The following is a 17,857-nucleotide window of genomic DNA, read 5'->3' on the forward strand; positions in this document are numbered from 1 at the left end:
GTAGGTCACTGAAAGTAACCTGAGGTTTCCAGGAATGTAACTTGACAGTCTCTAAATATATACTGTAATTACCTATAAGGACCCAGTAAGATGTAAAATGTAACTTGTAAGTTCCAGATAGTGCTAGGTTATCTTCAAAATAAAGTCATCTTGAAATTCCTTGACCAATCCAGGCAGATCCGATAAAATAAGATACAAGATGCTGGAAAGTAACCTGTACGTCCCAGAAAGCAGCATTTAACAACAAGTTCAGTTTTAAGTATCAGGAATCAGGGAGGTAATCTGCACACTGAGAGGATACAGGCTCTGCTCGCAGAATCGCACCACATCCTCAATTCCCTCTCATTCAACGAGTTTACCAACGCACTGCGCTTCAGAGGCAAATCTCATCCCAGAACAGATTCCCTGGGATTAATCTGCTCCTGCCTCCAATCCTTCTTATATAACAGACAAACATTTTGTTTCTCAGCAGCGCAAAATGTGGCAAAGTATGAAAATACTTTATAGTTCTACAGTTATACCGTATTATCTGAACTAACAAGGTACATCTTTTCTGAGGCCTCCAAAGGGAAAATAAACACATTCTCTATAAATCTCAGTTTGATAGCCCATGTGTGTGTGTGTGTGTGTGTGTGTGTGTGTGTGTGTGTGTGTGTGTGTGTGTGTGTGTGTGTGTGTGTGTGTGTGTGTGTGTGTGTGTGTGACCATTGTTTGACATCAAATACAGAACTAAATGAGGCTGTGAAAATAAATCACCCAGGGCTGGAACCCATGATCATGCACAGGATGCAGATGGTTTGCATAGGGAGAAAAAAAAAAGAAAACAACAAAACATGTCAAAGCAGTGAAAGTTGGGTGAAATTTGCCTGAAGTGGCCATGTGCGTCGTCGTCTTTGGAGGGATCCAGGTCGTGCGTTGCGAGGAGGCCTGTTACTTCACCCTGCTCCTGCTGCTCAGTCATGCTCCTGGCCCTGGAAACACAAACACGCAGCTCTATGTTAGCAGCAGGCACCTCTCCGCTCGGCCTCCATGTGGGAAATGTTTGTTTTCTGTCCCCACGTTTGGCTTCAAAGAGATAAACTTCCCAAACGCTTTCTGCTTCAAACAAGTGGACTCTGTCTTATTGACAGTTGGTTTGGCTTGTTTGCAGTACGTAAAAAAAAAAATAAAAAAAAAAGACCTACGTAGCAAAATAAAATTTGTGTTCTAGTGCTTTTGGTAAATGGGTCAGTGTGTACTCTCGCCCAGATGTCTCATGCAGAGAGAAGTAGAGCACCTCAGAGATTGTGCAGATGGCTGACCTGATGTGCTGCTCGGGGCGGCTGATAAATACACACTTCAGATGTCTCAGCACCAAATTTGTCTCCAAGTGCAATCTCAGCATGTCGCGAAAGGAGGAGAACAAAACAGTAAGGTGTTGTGCAAAAGGGGAAATCTCCAAATTAAGTTTTTTGAAAAGAATCGACTTTCAAAAGGTCAAGTTAACCATTAATCAGGTGTTAACAAACAACCACAGCTCAGCTGAGGAGGGTTTGGGCTGGAATGAAACCAGAGCTTCATGTTTTGTATGATGGATGATGTTGCCCAGGTCGGTTTAAGGGCTCGTTCAGGGTGCTTTGCATGTAGTTCAGGAACAGATGCCAGGAACGGGTTTGCCTTCCAGTCTCCGTCTGTATTGAGGCTGTGGAGGCCTTCTAAATCAGAGGAGGCATCTCGGTCCGCTGGACAAATCGTTTGTTTGAAGCATCCCCGAGTCACGGTCTGCCAGCGTTCCCTCTTAACCACACCAAGCTGTCGTAATTCAGGGAACTTAGTTATTGCATTGCTTTAATTTGAGCTATTACTAACCAGAGATTAGATAATTCAGTATACTGGAAGTTTACATTGCTCAATCTTTAAGCCTGAGCCCATATTCCCAAAGACTCTGAGTCTCTTAGACCGCTCCTAACTTAGTCCTAAAATTCCTGCCTGGGAGTCTTAAGCTCAAGAGTGGTTCAGATCGCTGCTGAGAGCGACTCTGAGAAAGAAGCCGACAGGAATGTTTATGATAGTGAGGAGGTGTGGTTGACCCCAGTGTTAGGTGTGATGCCATTTTTAAGAGCTGTGATTGGTTGACAGCGCAAGGGAGAAAAATAAATGCACAAATGTGCCCCTGTATTAATGAAAAGAAGTGAACCGATTAGACTGGATTAAGAAATCTGTGATATGATGATGAAACTTAGCAAAATTAAATAATTGTCACACAGCATCAAAATGTTTGGACACACCTTATTTACACATTTATCATTATTTTTCATTTACTTGCTATGTTTACTTGCCATACTGTTCATTTTACCACTTCATCTATTTAATATGAATGTGCTCTCACCGATCAGCGTTTTATCGGGATTGCCTGCTTGTGCAAAGCGTCTCTGCCCGGCCCGCACAGCTCTGGGGGAGAATAGAGGAGAATTGAAAGGTAAATTGGTCCCTGATTAACGGCAGGAATAGGTGGATGATACATACTGGTGCTTTTACGCACCAGCCTGGGAAGTGAGAAGCGCTCCATGCAGCGATCACAAGCCAGAGAGGAGATGGCATCACACAAGCACATTTCTAGATGACCATTTAGGCTGCTGGTATCATCATTTAAAATACAGAAAATACTTTCTCACCTCTTATCTTGTCAAGAGTTTGCATTTATGTATATATTTTTCTGCAACTTTTCCCATTTCTTATTCTTAATGAGAGCATTTCTTTAAATATAAAATTGCCTCTGTACTAAATTCTTTGTAAGTTGTCCACTATTTATTCATGATTATTCAATTGTCTTTCTATTATTTAGCCTTAAAATTACGTTAGAGCCGCTTCTTTAACCTGTCAGGCCACTGAAACTAATTCATTTCCACCTATGGGGATGATAAAATTCATCTTATTGACATAACAATTGTTAAAGATGTTTATGTGCTCATGTCCTCCACTACAAGTCCTCCTCACTACTAACATTTTTTCACTTTAGGAGCTCTCTTAAGGACTAAGATGCTTTGTGAATAACTTTTTATCTTACTGAGGTAAAATTCTAAGAAAAATCTTAGAAATTGAGAAATTCGAAGATGTTTAATAAAATAATGTCAACAAGAGCTACTTTTAGTCTTAGGAATCTTTATGAATACGGACACAGACATGTTTTAATTTGAGCCAAATATTCTTGGCTTAAGTTTAACTCCTGTTAACAACAGTGCCTTGTAAACATTTTTAAGTAAACATTTGAAACATTTATATTATAACCATAAACCTCAAGGTATTTTATTAAAATTATACTGTATGTGACAGACAAACACAATGCATACTTATGAAATGGAAGGAAACGCAAATGTTCTTCTTTTTTTTTTATCTGAAAAGTGCAGTGTGCACATGTACTCCCAACTATGTGTTCTCCCAACACCTGATAAGAAAACAGAGTTCAGATATGCATCATTTCAATTGAATATCAATACAGCTGTCTGTGAAAACCTAGGACATTGGTTAGAGAACATCAGTGAACATAGTGCATCTAGTTTTTATCAGAGGTAAAGCTGTGGGGAGGTTTTAAGCAGGTTAGCTTATAAAACAACACCTTTAGATTGGAGCAACAAACAGAGCTCTCTTCAAACCTTCAACTAAGGCCTACTCCACATGAAGGTGAACACGGTAAATGTTCATAAATGACTAGGAAAAAAATGTGTGATTTTTTTTCTTAATCACATTTTGTATTAAATAATACTGTATATTCTTCAGTAATGGTGTCAACGCGTTGGTTGTTTGTCCCTGTAATTCCTTACGGGTTGGTTTTGCTGGTCTTTTTATGTCTCTCTTTGCAGGTGAAGAAGCAGTTGCATCAGTTTCTCTCTTTTTTCCCCTCTCCCACCTTCCCGTTTCGGTGTCCATTGGATGTGAAATAGTCCCAGCATTAAATCTAATAAAGCTTTTTCTTGCATATAGAAATCAAGCGGAGCACTATCTTTTTAGCATCAAGACAACAAGTCTTATTGCTACATTGCCAGACAGGACACACATATACAAAGTGTGCATCCACAAGAGAGGATGCAGCACCCCTAAAAACCCTGTGGTATGTATGCTGGGCCCATTGGGGGGGCTGTGACACAGAAACAAGCAAAAAATCAAGTTAATCCAGCTGCAGCTGAGTACATTGCAACACACGCTCAGTGACTCTAGGGTTAGGAGACACGGATAGGCGTATTTAGCGGGGCCTAAAGACCCTTCTCCAAAAAACACTGGGCATCTCCCACAAACTACAACGTCTGCTGGGTCTTTTCCAGAACCTTCTCCTGACTATCATTCTCGTTCTTCTCTGAGGCGGATCCAAAAGCATGTGTTTCACGGGGTTCTCTGAATCAGGTTGGAGCTCATTGTGGGATGCCGTCTGCAAGATCCAGACTAAATTTATGCAGAACGAGTCCAAAGAAGGGCCATACGCATTTCCACTGATCCCACCCACTCAGGCAATGTGCTGTTTGCCCCTCTCCCATCAGGTAAATACTTCAGAATCCTCAAAGCCGAAACAAATAAACTTAGAAACAGCTTCTTCTTTCAAAGAGCTGTGAAGGCAGTCGTCCCCCTGATAGGAGACTGCAGTCCAACGCTTTAAAATCACCCCACTGTTACTAGCCCGTCATACGTTACAATCACCATAATGTTACTGCCTACTGCACACTATTATCTCTGAATATCTAAATGCACATATCTGTGAACGAAGCCTGAAATTATCATTGTTCAATAGGCACCATAACTACCTCATTACCTGTTATCTGTGACTTTCCTGAACGCTAAACAAAACAAAAAAGTAACCCTTGTTCATTAGTGTGTTTGTCAGTTTTTGCCTTCATTATGTGTAATGTGAACCAGAAAGGTCAGAGAGAAATTTTGCTGCAGTGACAAATAAAATATTCTTGATTGTTGTAGAGGAGGAGCAGTAGAATCAGCTGTAGCAGCCATAACAACGCCAATATTTGCCTTAGCATCAACGCAACACTGAGCGGCGCCATGTTTGTTATTTGTGAGAGTGAAGTGCATGTGGATTAGAAAGAGAGGTGAAGCGACGACGTCATCGCTTCAGAAAAGAAAAGACACGTTTAGCACGTACACGTGAAAATACGAAACTGCCATTTTGAAATTTTTCCACTGTGGGTCCCGGTTTCATAAATAACTGTTTTGGTCTCCCAAAACACCGGATCCATGTAGATGCCGCGTCTAAATGACAAAATACCTTTGCGGATACACATAATCTCGCCTCTGTGTGGACGGTGCCTAAAAACACAAGGAGAATAAACAGCTGAGAAAGAAATTCCTCAAACAAGCAGCCCAGGGGCCCACAGTAGATCTGGAGGAGTTGAGGAAATCCACAGCTCATGTAGGAGAATCTATTGCTACAAAGCAATGTAGGGACAAACATTTGGAAGACGGGGCTCTTGTCAGATGAGACCAAAATGAAATCACCACCCCAACAGTGAAACATGGTGGCAGCAGCATCATGCAATAGATTTGTAAGAGTTGATGAGATTATTATTTTTTTCTCGTTATATTTAGTAGTGTTTGCTGGGTTGATTATTTTGATTGTGAAGCACTATGTTCCCTTCAAGGCTTTTTTTAAAAGGCTTTATAAATAAAATTGTTGGAGCTAAAAATGGCAAATCCTGGAGGAAAACATGTGAAAGGGTGATAAAGACTTGAAGCTGGGGCAGACGTTCCTGTTCCAGCAGGACGACCCAGACATCCAGCTAATGGAGAACAGAGCTAAAATGGAACGGTTTAGATTAATGTGTTAGATGGCCTAGTCCAAGCTTAGATCTAAGCCTATTTGACAGTCTATGGCAAGATTTGAGTTTTGATGTTCACAGATGCTCTCCATCCATTCTGAAAGGCCTTTAGGTATTTCGCAAAGAGGAACGGGAAAATGTTTCACCTTTACATTTGGAGAACAGTTTAAGAAACATTGCGCTAAAGACTTGCAGCTGAAACTGCAGCTAAAGTCTGGCTTTGTGAGGTACTGACTCCTGGGTGGCTCAACACAAACGCATGCCACACGTCTTAAAGTTTTAGTTGTTTAAAAAATGTGTTGGAATATTATATAAAACCCAAGAAACACATTGAAGTTTGTGTTTGTAATGAGACAAAATGTGTTTAGCTGAGATGTATTTATATAAATTCATGAGTAAAGAAAATGGCAAACCATCCCAACCATGTCATTATTTAAAAAGCTGTCATCAGTATATAACTATACAACAAGCTGACAACTATAATTCACTTAGCCTTAACTGGCAGCAGAGAGTAACAACAAAATAAATTAGTTTAAGAATTTGAAATTTGATGACTTATCTGCATCTTAACCCACTTTATATCCTTTACATAAAAATAAATAAAAAAATCACCATTATATATTGATAAACCAACAAAAATATCTATTACCAATATATAGAAATCAAGTTACCACCAAACATTTCAGGCTGATAAATTCCCTTGGCTAACATAGACAGGTCTGCACAGTTGGTAGTGGCAGGAAGGTCTTTTTGCATGGAGTTTGCATACACGCGTGGGCTCTCTCGTGGGTTCTCTCCAGGTGCTTTGGCTTCCTCCCACAGTCCAGAAACATGGCTCTTAGGTTAATTGGTCTCTCTAAATTGCCCTTAGATGCTTTGGTTGTTTGTCCTGTGTTGCCCTGCGGTGAGCTGGTCACCTGTCCAGGGTGGAGCCTGCCTCCCGCCCAATTACTGCTGGAGATACGGCACCAGCCCCCCTGTGGCTCTGCACAAATGAGCGAAACGATATTAAAGACAATGGGTGGGTGGGTGGATAACATCTTCAAATGTTTACGCATTTATTTTAAAAGTAATTGTTTTTAAAGACATTCAAAATGTGCCTATTTTGTTCATGTATTTAGTTAATCCACAAACTTGCTTTTGTTTATTTACAGCATTTACAACAACATCAACAATAATAAATTTTATTTGTGATGCACTTAACATTTAAAAAACCCTCATAGTGCTACATGTGAGATTCTTAGGCGTTCTGAAATTCTCTATTTACAGGACTAGTTCAGGTAAATTAATCAAATAATTTAAGTTTATAGCTGATAGCATTTAAGAAAACAAGGCAGAATTTCTCTGGAATCTTTAACAAATTCATGTCAAAAATCAGCTGATAAAAGCACATAAAATAAATGCAATGCTTTAAGTACTCTCAGCCTTGGCTCTGTAGAGCATTGTGAGGCTTGTTCCTGGATCTGGGTGGTGCTCCTCAACCATGTTAGATCATCAAAGATCTGGGACTTTTTCATGTTTCTAAGCTATTTATTTGGTTAGTGTGCGTCTCACGTCCTGACAACCTCTGGCTTTGGAGGTGTTGTTGTTTGGGGACCCACTGCTACCACTACATAATGACCAGGTGAAGTTTCCAATAGAGATTTAAAAATAATTACAATTTAAAAAGTTTAAAATTTACTTCTTATGTCTTTTTTTTTGTTTGTTTTACATTTTTTAGTATAAATAAATGAATAAATTTGCCTATTATTTTCAGATTCAGTAATCATACATCACTTTCTATGGCTGCTAATAATAGAACTTATTCTTTGACATTTACCACCTGCTTATATTTTTTAAATATGACCATTTGGAGGACTATTACTACTCACTACGATGATTTATTTGGACCAATGCCAATCACTGCATACTTATTAGATCATTTCTTATAACATCTTATCTCTCTCTTCTGGGACTAGCATCCCCAGAGCAATATGCTGCCACCGCCATGCTTCATGGTGGAGATGCTGTGTTTCTGGTGAACGTGTAATCTGATGACCAGAAAGCTACACGTTTGTCTCACCAGACAAAATAACCTCCTTTTTGTGGATTCTCCTACATCATCTTTGGGGGAATTTAAGGCTGGATAACATTTGAGTGTCAGTCAGGAGTTAATGTTTTGTTTTCTGGTACCATTAATATTTCAAACAAATGTATTAGTTTTTAAACATCTGGTTTCACTTTATTTCATTCTTGTTGAAAACCCCAAATAGAATTTACTACAGTTTTATTAACAAAAGCACAAAAAAGCAGCTGAAACATCCGAAAGGGGGCCAATTTATGTTGCACTGTATATTTGGTGTAATAAATATACCATTTTACAGTGGCTAAGATTAAATATTATGATGTTTTTAATTAGCAAGCTCCACGGTCATCACCAGGACGTCTTAACCAGCCTATTATTTCCTTCACATCACTTTTTTTCTGCCTCTCTAACATGGACACAAACACGTTGCTTCTGCTCCGTCCTTTGGGGCCGGGGGGAGTTGTTACCACCTGCTCCTGTGTAATTACAGGTGCTGATGGAAATAGGCACCTGCATGCAGTTTCCAGTGTATTATCTCTAATTGGCCAGAAGCTTTACGTCAGCCGCTGACCTGTTCAAACAACAGGGGCTTTCTGACGCTGGAAGGTAGATCTGACTGCTTATCTGGGATCACAGAGGATCAAATGGGACCTAAAGAAGCCCATTGTAATAGATAAGGCTGGGAACTGCAGGGTCTTCCCACCCTAAATCTACGTCTAAGGGATTCAAAGCGTGACGTTTTAGTTTCCCATTGGAATTAATAAAGTATTTTTGAATTGAACTGACCCCAGAAAAGCTGGGGGTAAAGTGGCTTTGTGGCTCATTTACATCTAATTCCCCAAACAAAATCCTCTTAAGCTCCAATGGGTCTGCTTGAAATTTGGTGTTTAATGACAAGCTCCAACATCAACTGTACTACAAAAACTGTATTGATCATGGCCGGACATTAGCATGAGCTTCCCGGGCATTAGCCTGGGGCAATTGGGTATTGAGGGTAGAGGTGGAGGATGAAATGAATATTTCCAAGCATTGAGATGTGGAAATGGGCAATTCTTAGTCGATCACCAAACTTCAAATCTCAGTTGTCTCAATGATAATTCATGATCCAGTATTGAGGAACGCAGAAGGAAGAAGTGTGTTAGGCTACGTTCACACTGCAGGTCTTAATGCTCAATTCCGATTTTTTTGTGAAATCAGATTTTTTTGCGTGTCCGTTCACATTTCCAAATATCTGCGACTTGTATGTGACCTCCTGTGTGAACTCAATACGTTCAACCTAAGTGTCCTGTATGCGCAGCCGTATCACGTAGCAAGCGTCTTCAGTGTTTGCAGAAGTAAACATGGATTATAATGCTGGCGCGTATTTTGCGGTCATTAATTTATTTTCTGACCAGAGCTTTCTCTCCATTGACTGCTCTTCTCATTATAGTCCGCTATGGGTGTCGTCTTTCTTCCCGCTTCTGCATAGCAGGACGCAGAATAGTGACGTTTGTCGAGTATCGGTGACGTACAGGTCGGATAAATGCGACCCGGCCGTACAGACACAGGTCACATTTGAAAAGATCCGATCTGTGTTGTTCAGACTGTCATAAAAAGATCAGATACAGGTCGCATATGGACAAAAAAATCGGAATTGGGTCACTTCAGGCTGCAGTGTGAACGTAGCCTAAGTGAGGCACATAATGGCCTACCCATAAGGTCACGATCACCCCACCCAGCATGCTCTGAACCAAAGGAAAAGACGACTTGCAGAGGAGCAGCACCTTAGGCAGGCTGCGTGAAACTAAAAGTGAATATTCTGAAAAATCACGAGGAGTCATATTTTATTGTTCCACTTGGAGCTCAAAGTAAAACAGCTGGTCTCATCTGCCACTGAAAACCAGGAACCTATGGAGCTAGCTGTGAAAGTTCCCTGCAAACTTTACCGCAACGGATCTGCGACCATTGAGAGTTGCTGAGAATCAGGGCTTTTATGCCATGGAGCCTTTTTTAGATGGAACATCCCACCTTAAGGACATCTCACTGAAACAGCAATTGATACTCACAACAACACCAAAGACAAATAATCACAACAGGTAAGATAGCAGTAGCATGTAATGCTTGAAGAGTAGCGGCGCAGAATCCAGCGTCCCTGTTTTCTGATGGTTGACAGCTGGCGTGTTGGGTGTGCCAAACGACAGCCCTCATACGGGTCTACATGTAAATTTACTTTCATAACCATGGAGCAGAGAAATAGTCAATTTATAATTGAATTGTAGCTTTCTGCGTCATAATGAGTTAAACAGGGGAGTGCCTAAAGAATCACCCTCCTATTTGAGTCTTTGCTTGTAAGATTTCTATTTTTCTAATGAAAGGTTGCTTTCCAACTCACTTTTTTGTACGTTTCCAACGAAAACGTAAAGGCTGGTGGCTCGGGTGATTCAGGTTGTGGGAGTTTTGTGCAGATAACCAACACACAAGAAAATGAAATCAACTCCACAAACACAAACCTGACCCTTGACCCAATATGCGTCGGATGTAACAGCAAGCGCTAGTCTCATACGCTATGCTTTTGTCTTTGTTTTTGGTTTAACGTGGCGGTGACATCGCAACATACAGGCCATGCACAGTTAATCATGTTCATGTGAATGGAGGCCTGAAAATCCTTAAAATGGATGATCAATCGTCTGTGATTATCATGCCTTAAAGAAACGATCCCCTGCATGCAACTCAGGTAGCAGTGTCTGAAGTCATGGTTAACCTGACACTTTTAAACCACAACTATCTCCAAATTCAAGAAGCTCTTTTTAAGGAGCCAGGCCTTTTCCTACTATTTTCACGTAATCTTGGTTCATAGAGCTGCAGGTTATCTGAAAGTGTTTTTCTTTGGATTTTGGCTGTTTTTTTTAAACTATATTTCAGTCCAGTCCTTGTGTCCTACAATGTGTGAATGAAAATTAAGACTGGACAAGAGGAAGATTAAAAAAATGTATTTGCAAAAAAAAAAAAAAACGAAACATAAAAACAATGATCAGATAGATAGATAGATAGATAGATAGATAGATAGATAGATAGATAGATAGATAGATAGATAGATAGATAGATAGATAGATAGATAGATAGATAGATAGATAGATAGATAGATAGATAGATAGATAGATAGATAGATAGATAGATAGATAGATAGATAGATAGATAGATAGATAGATAGATAGATAGATAGATATCAATGAGTAGCACTGATCACATTTTATACCAAGATGAAGAGAGAAAATTGCTTAAGCACTTCCCTCTTAGGAATACTTGCAAAAGCATCTTGCGTTGAGAAATTTCAGACTGATGAAATTAACCAGAGCAAAGCCAGCTTTTGATGTCGTTGAAGTAATATTCTCAAATGAGCCCCTTAAACATGAGATGCATAGACAAGACCATGACCTATAAAACCAGGAGCAGCAGCAATATCTACAGACCTTAGTAAAAGTATTCATACGGTATCCCATGGCAACCCCAAACATCAGTGCATTTCATATGGATTTCAAGTGATAGACCAACAGGAAGTAGTTAGCAATCATGGAATAAAAATTAGAGATGGTTTTAAAAGTGGGATTTACATTTTATCAAGCGGCCCTTTCACTCTGATAACACTCAATGACGTAGATGATCCACAGCTCAAGTGAGGCTTTTTACCAGGCCGAGACAGAGAAGCCTTTCTAAAGTTGATAAGGCAGGGCCATACTGAAAGCAAACCTCTTAAAGGCTACAAAAGGGTAGAGGTTCACCTAATCACAGCCAGAGCTGCAAAGGAAAGGGTCAGATCAAAGGATTTTCATACGTGGGACTGGACCAGTGAGCGTTCAGACCTATGCCATACTCCCATACATTACCCATCTAGATACCTATGCCCTTATTTGTCTCTGAGGAGAAACATTTGGTGTTGTCACAAGACGTCCTCCAATCCAATAAGCTGTAATCTTGTTAGGGCTGTTAGTCAGTGAGACGGTCGAAGCGCCCTCTCTGCCCCATTCCCTGCAACCATGTTGTTGTTGTTTTATGCAAACGACTGGAAGCTCTGCTATCAAACATGGACCACATTATTATTATTATTATTATTTTTAAGCCTGTGTCAGATGATCAGCTACAGGTGTTGCGTCACCATCCCGTTTCCAAACTAGAAGTAACTGCCACTATCGGTTTACAGTGCTGTCCTGTCTTTTTCCTGCACTTTAATCAGAGTATTTACATAGAAACAAATTGCCAGGACTGCAGCAGCTACATTTGTCTAACCAACCTTTGCTGTTAGAAACTGCAGGATAACGCAGAACAGCAGCCTGGGGGGGAAAAAACATGTGTACAGGGGAAGAATGTTTAATATGATGACCTTGCTGAGGGTTACTCTGGTGTGTGCCTTAAAACTTAGACAAACAATGCCATGATTGCAAAACAAACAAAACCAAAGTAAATGCAAAGCAGGAAATGAATACCTGCCACTTTTGCAACTCAGGTATAGTATCCTCACAGCTCGGATGCATCTATATGGCAACATGATTCTCTTTTTGTTTTCTTCTTCGCTTGTGCCTCCTTCATCCGTGCATCTTTTTTCGCCTTATATTGCTGCACATCGTATTTATTTGTTCTTGTCGTATTTTACGGGCATGAAAGTGCAACAGAAGTCCAGCCTTTGGACTCTGACATCTGCGCTGCTTGAGGCCTCCTGAAATAACCTCCCCATTGTGCAAGTGCCTGAAAACAGCCTTTGATGAGAGACGTGTGTTAAAGTCTGCACAAAAGCTTCCAGCGTTAACCTTTCTGAAGATTAAGGGGAGCACAATAAGTGCTGTTTATGGTTAGCTGGGCTTTAAGGATAAACAGAAGTCGCAAAAATAACAGTGCGGGAGAATAAAGACATCTTTTTGATAATTAGGTGTTATACTGTGAGGTATATAGGTTTACAATACAAATACAGAAAAGTCCATTTTTAATTTAAATGTTATAACTTTCAGGATACCATTTTCTTTTAAAGGGAAAGTTACTTTATTTCAGAATAAATCACAAGACACCGTTTGATAACGTCATTACAAATTGGATTTTATTTCTTAACTTTTTCTACGTTCTTTATACATAAGCGTTGCGTTTGTTGGCATCAGAAGGGTTGGAAAGATGAGCAAAAACACTTTAATACCGGAATAAATGTTTTCCTTCAAAATAAAATTAAACTATATTAGATTAACGAACGCTTTCACCAAGGGTATAGGTGATTAAGGCCTAATTGTATGTATTCTGCATAATACATTATAATGATAGTTATTCATTTTTGGATGATAGTTTACACACTGCTACGATACTCCGGCACCTTTGCGTGTCTTTAAATTACTTTGAGTCATCGTCGTTTACATTAAAATAGTTCAACAGTGGTTATATAACAGTGCAGTCCAAATAAAAACATGTTTGCGCTTATCAGTACATCAATGCGCAAATTAAAAGTGCGCGTTTCTTTATTTTTGAAATCCCAACCGGAAGCTGTCGCCTGTCCTCGCCGCCTTGTCTCCTACCTGTAGCTCTCTATCTGCGGCGACTCTCTCTGCCGTGTTGGCACCACGAAGCGCGCTGCTCCTCAGCCCTCGGCTGCATTCTCCAATCTCATTTAGCGAGTTTTATCCACGGAAGAACCGTCCGCGAGCCGCGGCCTTCTTACCCACCCGTGGGTAAACAACAACAACAAGGAAGATGAGCGAGCCTCGCGGGGCTGCGGCGCGCTCAGCAGCGTGTCCCACTGTGGAGGTGGGCTGAGCTTACCTATCAGTCAGTGTGGGCTGGGGATTAAACCCAGGCTATTTTTTACCCCACGGAGCAACAGCGGACCTGAACGACGATCAGCCGAGGAGTGAAGCCAAAAGCACAACCTAGAAATATACATCACATACGTTTTTATAGATAATACTTAGTAGTTTTTTTTTAATATTATTTATACGGCTATAAGTAAAATAGAAAGAACACCTCTTAATAAAATTTACATTGCATTTTAGTAGCTATATTTCTTTTATATATATATATATATATATATATATATATATATATATATATATATATATATATATATAAATATATATATATAAAATATTTACAACCCATGAACTTTTCCACATTTTGTCATATTACAGCCACCAACATAAATATATTGTATTGAAATTTTATGTGAAAAGACCAACACAAAGTGGTATACAATTGTGGAGGGAAAACACAATTATACATGATTGAAAATGTTTTTTTTTTTTTTTTACAAATGAACTGAAAAGTGCGGTGTGCAAAAAAAGGTATCCAGCCCCCTTTTCTCTGAGTGCAACCAATTGCTTTCAGAAGTTATCTGATGGTGGCTAATGACTGAAGAGTCCACCTGTGTGTGATCTGATCTCAGTAGAAATACAGCTGCTCTGTGACGGCCTCAGAGGTTGGTGGAGAGAACATTGGGGAGGAAACAGCCTCATGAAGTCCAAGGAAGACACCAGATAGGTCAGGGATCAAGTTGTGGAGAAGTTTAAAGCAGCTTAGGCTATAAAAAGATTTCCAAAGCTTTGAACATCTCACGGAGCATCGTTCAATCCATCATCTGGAAATGGAAAGGCTTTGACACAGCTGTAAATCTACCAAGACAAGGCCGTCCACTTAAACCTACAGGCTGAACAAGGAGAGCATTGGTCAGAGATGCAGCCGTGGTGACTCTGGATGAACTGCAGAGATCCACGGCTCAGGTGGGGGAATCAGTCCACACTGAGGAAATATTGGTCAGATGTACCCAAAGCCTAGCTCTATGGATGTCATTGCAGCCACAAAATGTTTTGAGTAATACATTACCCTAAAAACACTTGACTTGTATCCAATTGAAAGTCTATGGAAATAAGTTAATGTTAGAGCATAGCATTCAAAAGCTGAGGGCAGTTTCTGTGGAAGGGTGTGACTAGTTCCTTTATACAGGACATTACCAAGATAGGGTTTTCTACAAAGGATTTTTAATTCATTTCTGTAAGTGTGTTCAACACTTTTTCTCTCTGTCATTCACATTTTTACCCTAAACTTCATTGTTGGACTGTTTGGTTTCGTGTGTGTGTGGCTTCCTTCAGTTTTACTGACTTCTGGTGTGAATTTGATCTCAAAGGCACCATTAGAAAGTTTTAAACTAAAGAAAATGTTGAAGTGTTCAATATGGATTTTACCTGCTGAAAATCTTGCATCAAACGCCAGGATAAAGCGGTAGTGGAAGCTGATTTTCCCCGTGGTTCATTAAACACACAGAAGATAACCACTGTCCTGTTGTGCTGACCCCGTTTGGGCCAGGTGTCCCCCGTCGGACAAATGGCCTCACTTTGGACTGTAGATTATTTTGGTATGACGGAGGAGCTGATCTTTCAAGTTGCCCAGGTCCTGTGGCTGTGAAACAAGCCCAGATCATCAGTCCTCCCCCTGCTGTGCTTCACTAACTGCATGCTTAAGACTAGCAAAGGGGCAAAATCACAGCACTTCTGTTGAGGTCGTCACACTAAATAAATACCAACATTGTGGAATTTCTTCGGTTTTGTTTACAAATCATTTTAGATTGTGGCAAAGTCCACACTATTTTTCTACGACATGTAAAACCCTAGGACTGAAAGAGGGTTTGGCTGCATAAAGAATTAGCTTTTTGTTGTTTCCCCAAATAGAGGTTATAGTAAATGTGTGCAAACTACCAAAAACCTGAAAACATAGTTGCGCCCTCTCAGTATTTGTTCTGGTCTTTATCGTTGGTCAGCTTACTGACTATAATTGTTCTTAAATTGTTGGAGTTCAACTTCAGAATATTAGGAGCTACACCTCTTTGCCTAACGCTAGAGTCTGAAATCTGCAGGTCTGGAGCCCCATGGGGCTCTTTAGAACTTCCACTGTGGCTCTTATTAAGTTTTGACCAAATATGCAGAAGTTTTGAGCAATGTTGCAAAGCGGAAAGATGTTTACGGTACAAATGCTAGCTTTAGCTGAGTTCTTTAGGCATTTTAATGCAAAAATATGCACAACATTGCCAGAACGACACTAAAGGTGTAATGATTATTACTTTTTTATGAAGCAATTTTGCTTTTGTCAATAGATTAGCAAATATTTGAACAGTTCAATAAAGAAAGTGTATTGACCTTTAAAAGTAATACGACTGTGGTTATTTAATTTAAAGATCTAAACAAATTTGCTATAGGAAAAAGGCTTTTTTGTTTCCAAAAGGTCATGTTGCTTTTGCGGCTCTAAACAAATTTGGTTTAGGTGGACCGAAGGCAAAAATGGCTCTTAGGGTTGTAAAGTTGGACGACCTCTGGTCTAACTATGAAGTTAAAAACAGAAGGAATGTCGCTGTTAAAGCAGAAACATTTTCTGTAATATTTTAGAATTATCGAAATGTTACAGAGGAATTAAAAAATGTTAAACGTTAATGTGAAAACCCTGAATTTGTTTTACTCAAGTCATATTGTTGCTGATGCCCTGAAAGGAGAGGAATCGTTTTCTTCATCGGAGCACAGTGCAAACCACCAGAATCTACGACTTTATAGCTGCACCTCTGTGAAGGCACACTTAAAGCTCAACAAAAGCAGGTTTGCAACGTGCACTACCGTCATAATTAAGTCTTATGCTGCCACAAGGCAGTGTCACAGGAGCATGACTCTGCAGCGCAGGTGTCAAAAGAGGCCAGCCTGCAGGTCGGAAAAGGCACTTGAGAAAAAAAAGGAAGAGAGTTGTAAAGTGCTGAGCAGCCGTATTGCACAAGAACTTAAAAACATTGCACAATCTGGTAGTATGAATGTTATTTAGAGAACCTTAGGCCCCGGCAACACTTCTAAGATAAGCAGCTATTACAAATCAGAAGGATGCATGGATGAAAATACTAACATCTGAGATGCACCGATCAGGCTTTTCCTCTCCCATGCCCGTTTCCAGCTTTCTTAGACGTCTGTCCTGTTGATTCTCAGTTTGACCGATCTGGACTCTTTACATTAAGATTTATAACACAGAGAGAACAGGAACTGCAGGGTGTTGGACAGAAGTTGCAGTTTTGAATTCAGCTGAAAATGAATCGCATGTCTCATCACCGAACGCTCAAAGCATCTGCCTCTAACCTTTTGACTTGGATAAGTACATGCCGTTGGTTTATAGATTTAAGTGTTGAAAACAGCAGAAGTTTCTTGTTTTGATGCATTTAATGAACAAGGGGGAAAAAATAAATCTAATTTGTCAGCATTCGGCCTGTCTTTCACAGATCGGAGCTCATCGAACAAAAACCGAGCAATTCTGATTTTAGGCCGAATGCTTGGTGCAACTTTACTTACAATAATCACTGTTTTATTTGCTCTACTTTAACCTGTGTAGATTTAGTTTTATTACACCCTTGGGGGTACAGAAGGCATCCACTGTGTCTGATAGCCCTTGCTCGCCGTTTTTACTGTAAGCCACTCAAGTATTACGTCCCTCCACATGCCACCACTTATGTCCATGCTCATTATTTGCATGCATGCTTGCTAAAATGACGTCCCGGTAGCACCATTCCTTCCGGGTGTAGCTTAATACCAGCTACGTTCCTGATAGAGCGAGGGAGGAAAGGTAAATCGCACTGAACAGAACTTATCCACATTCAAAAAGTCTCACGTCTGCAAGCCCACTGCAGTTCTCCGTAGCCTTTAGACCAACTCTGTGTGCAACAAGTAAAACACACTTTCTACTGATGGACGTCTGAAGTGCAGGGGTGAAAGGAGTCATTTGAGGGAAACGCAGTCAAAGAAACTGTGGCACACACATGTGACAGATGCTGCCGGCTGATATCCTCCCTCGGTCGGTCCCTCCGTTTCAGCGCTTTTAATCCGCTCATATTTCACTCTTCTCCATCTGTGGAGCTTCTCTGTCACGACTTTCACAAATGACAATAACTCACACCGCAAAAATAACTTGCTTTTATATCTGCTTCTGATTCTGAAGTCCCTCGGTTCATGAACCCCAACTTTCACTTTTCTGC

The 17,857-nt window shown here is 40.2% G+C and overlaps 1 protein-coding gene across 1 annotated transcript in view; it reads right to left on the minus strand.

Annotated features, from left to right (window-relative positions):
* gramd2aa (GRAM domain containing 2Aa) overlaps positions 1 to 17,857 on the minus strand; it is a 46,368-nt gene that overhangs the window by 26,093 nt on the left and 2,418 nt on the right. The window contains exon 3 of the mRNA XM_036135709.1: positions 867 to 971. Coding sequence (XP_035991602.1) covers positions 867 to 971 — 105 coding nt within the window. The remainder of the gene's footprint in view (positions 1 to 866; positions 972 to 17,857) is intronic.

The sequence above is a fragment of the Fundulus heteroclitus genome, chromosome 4 (genome assembly GCF_011125445.2).
Source record: "Fundulus heteroclitus isolate FHET01 chromosome 4, MU-UCD_Fhet_4.1, whole genome shotgun sequence".
NCBI classification, from domain to species: domain Eukaryota; kingdom Metazoa; phylum Chordata; class Actinopteri; order Cyprinodontiformes; family Fundulidae; genus Fundulus; species Fundulus heteroclitus.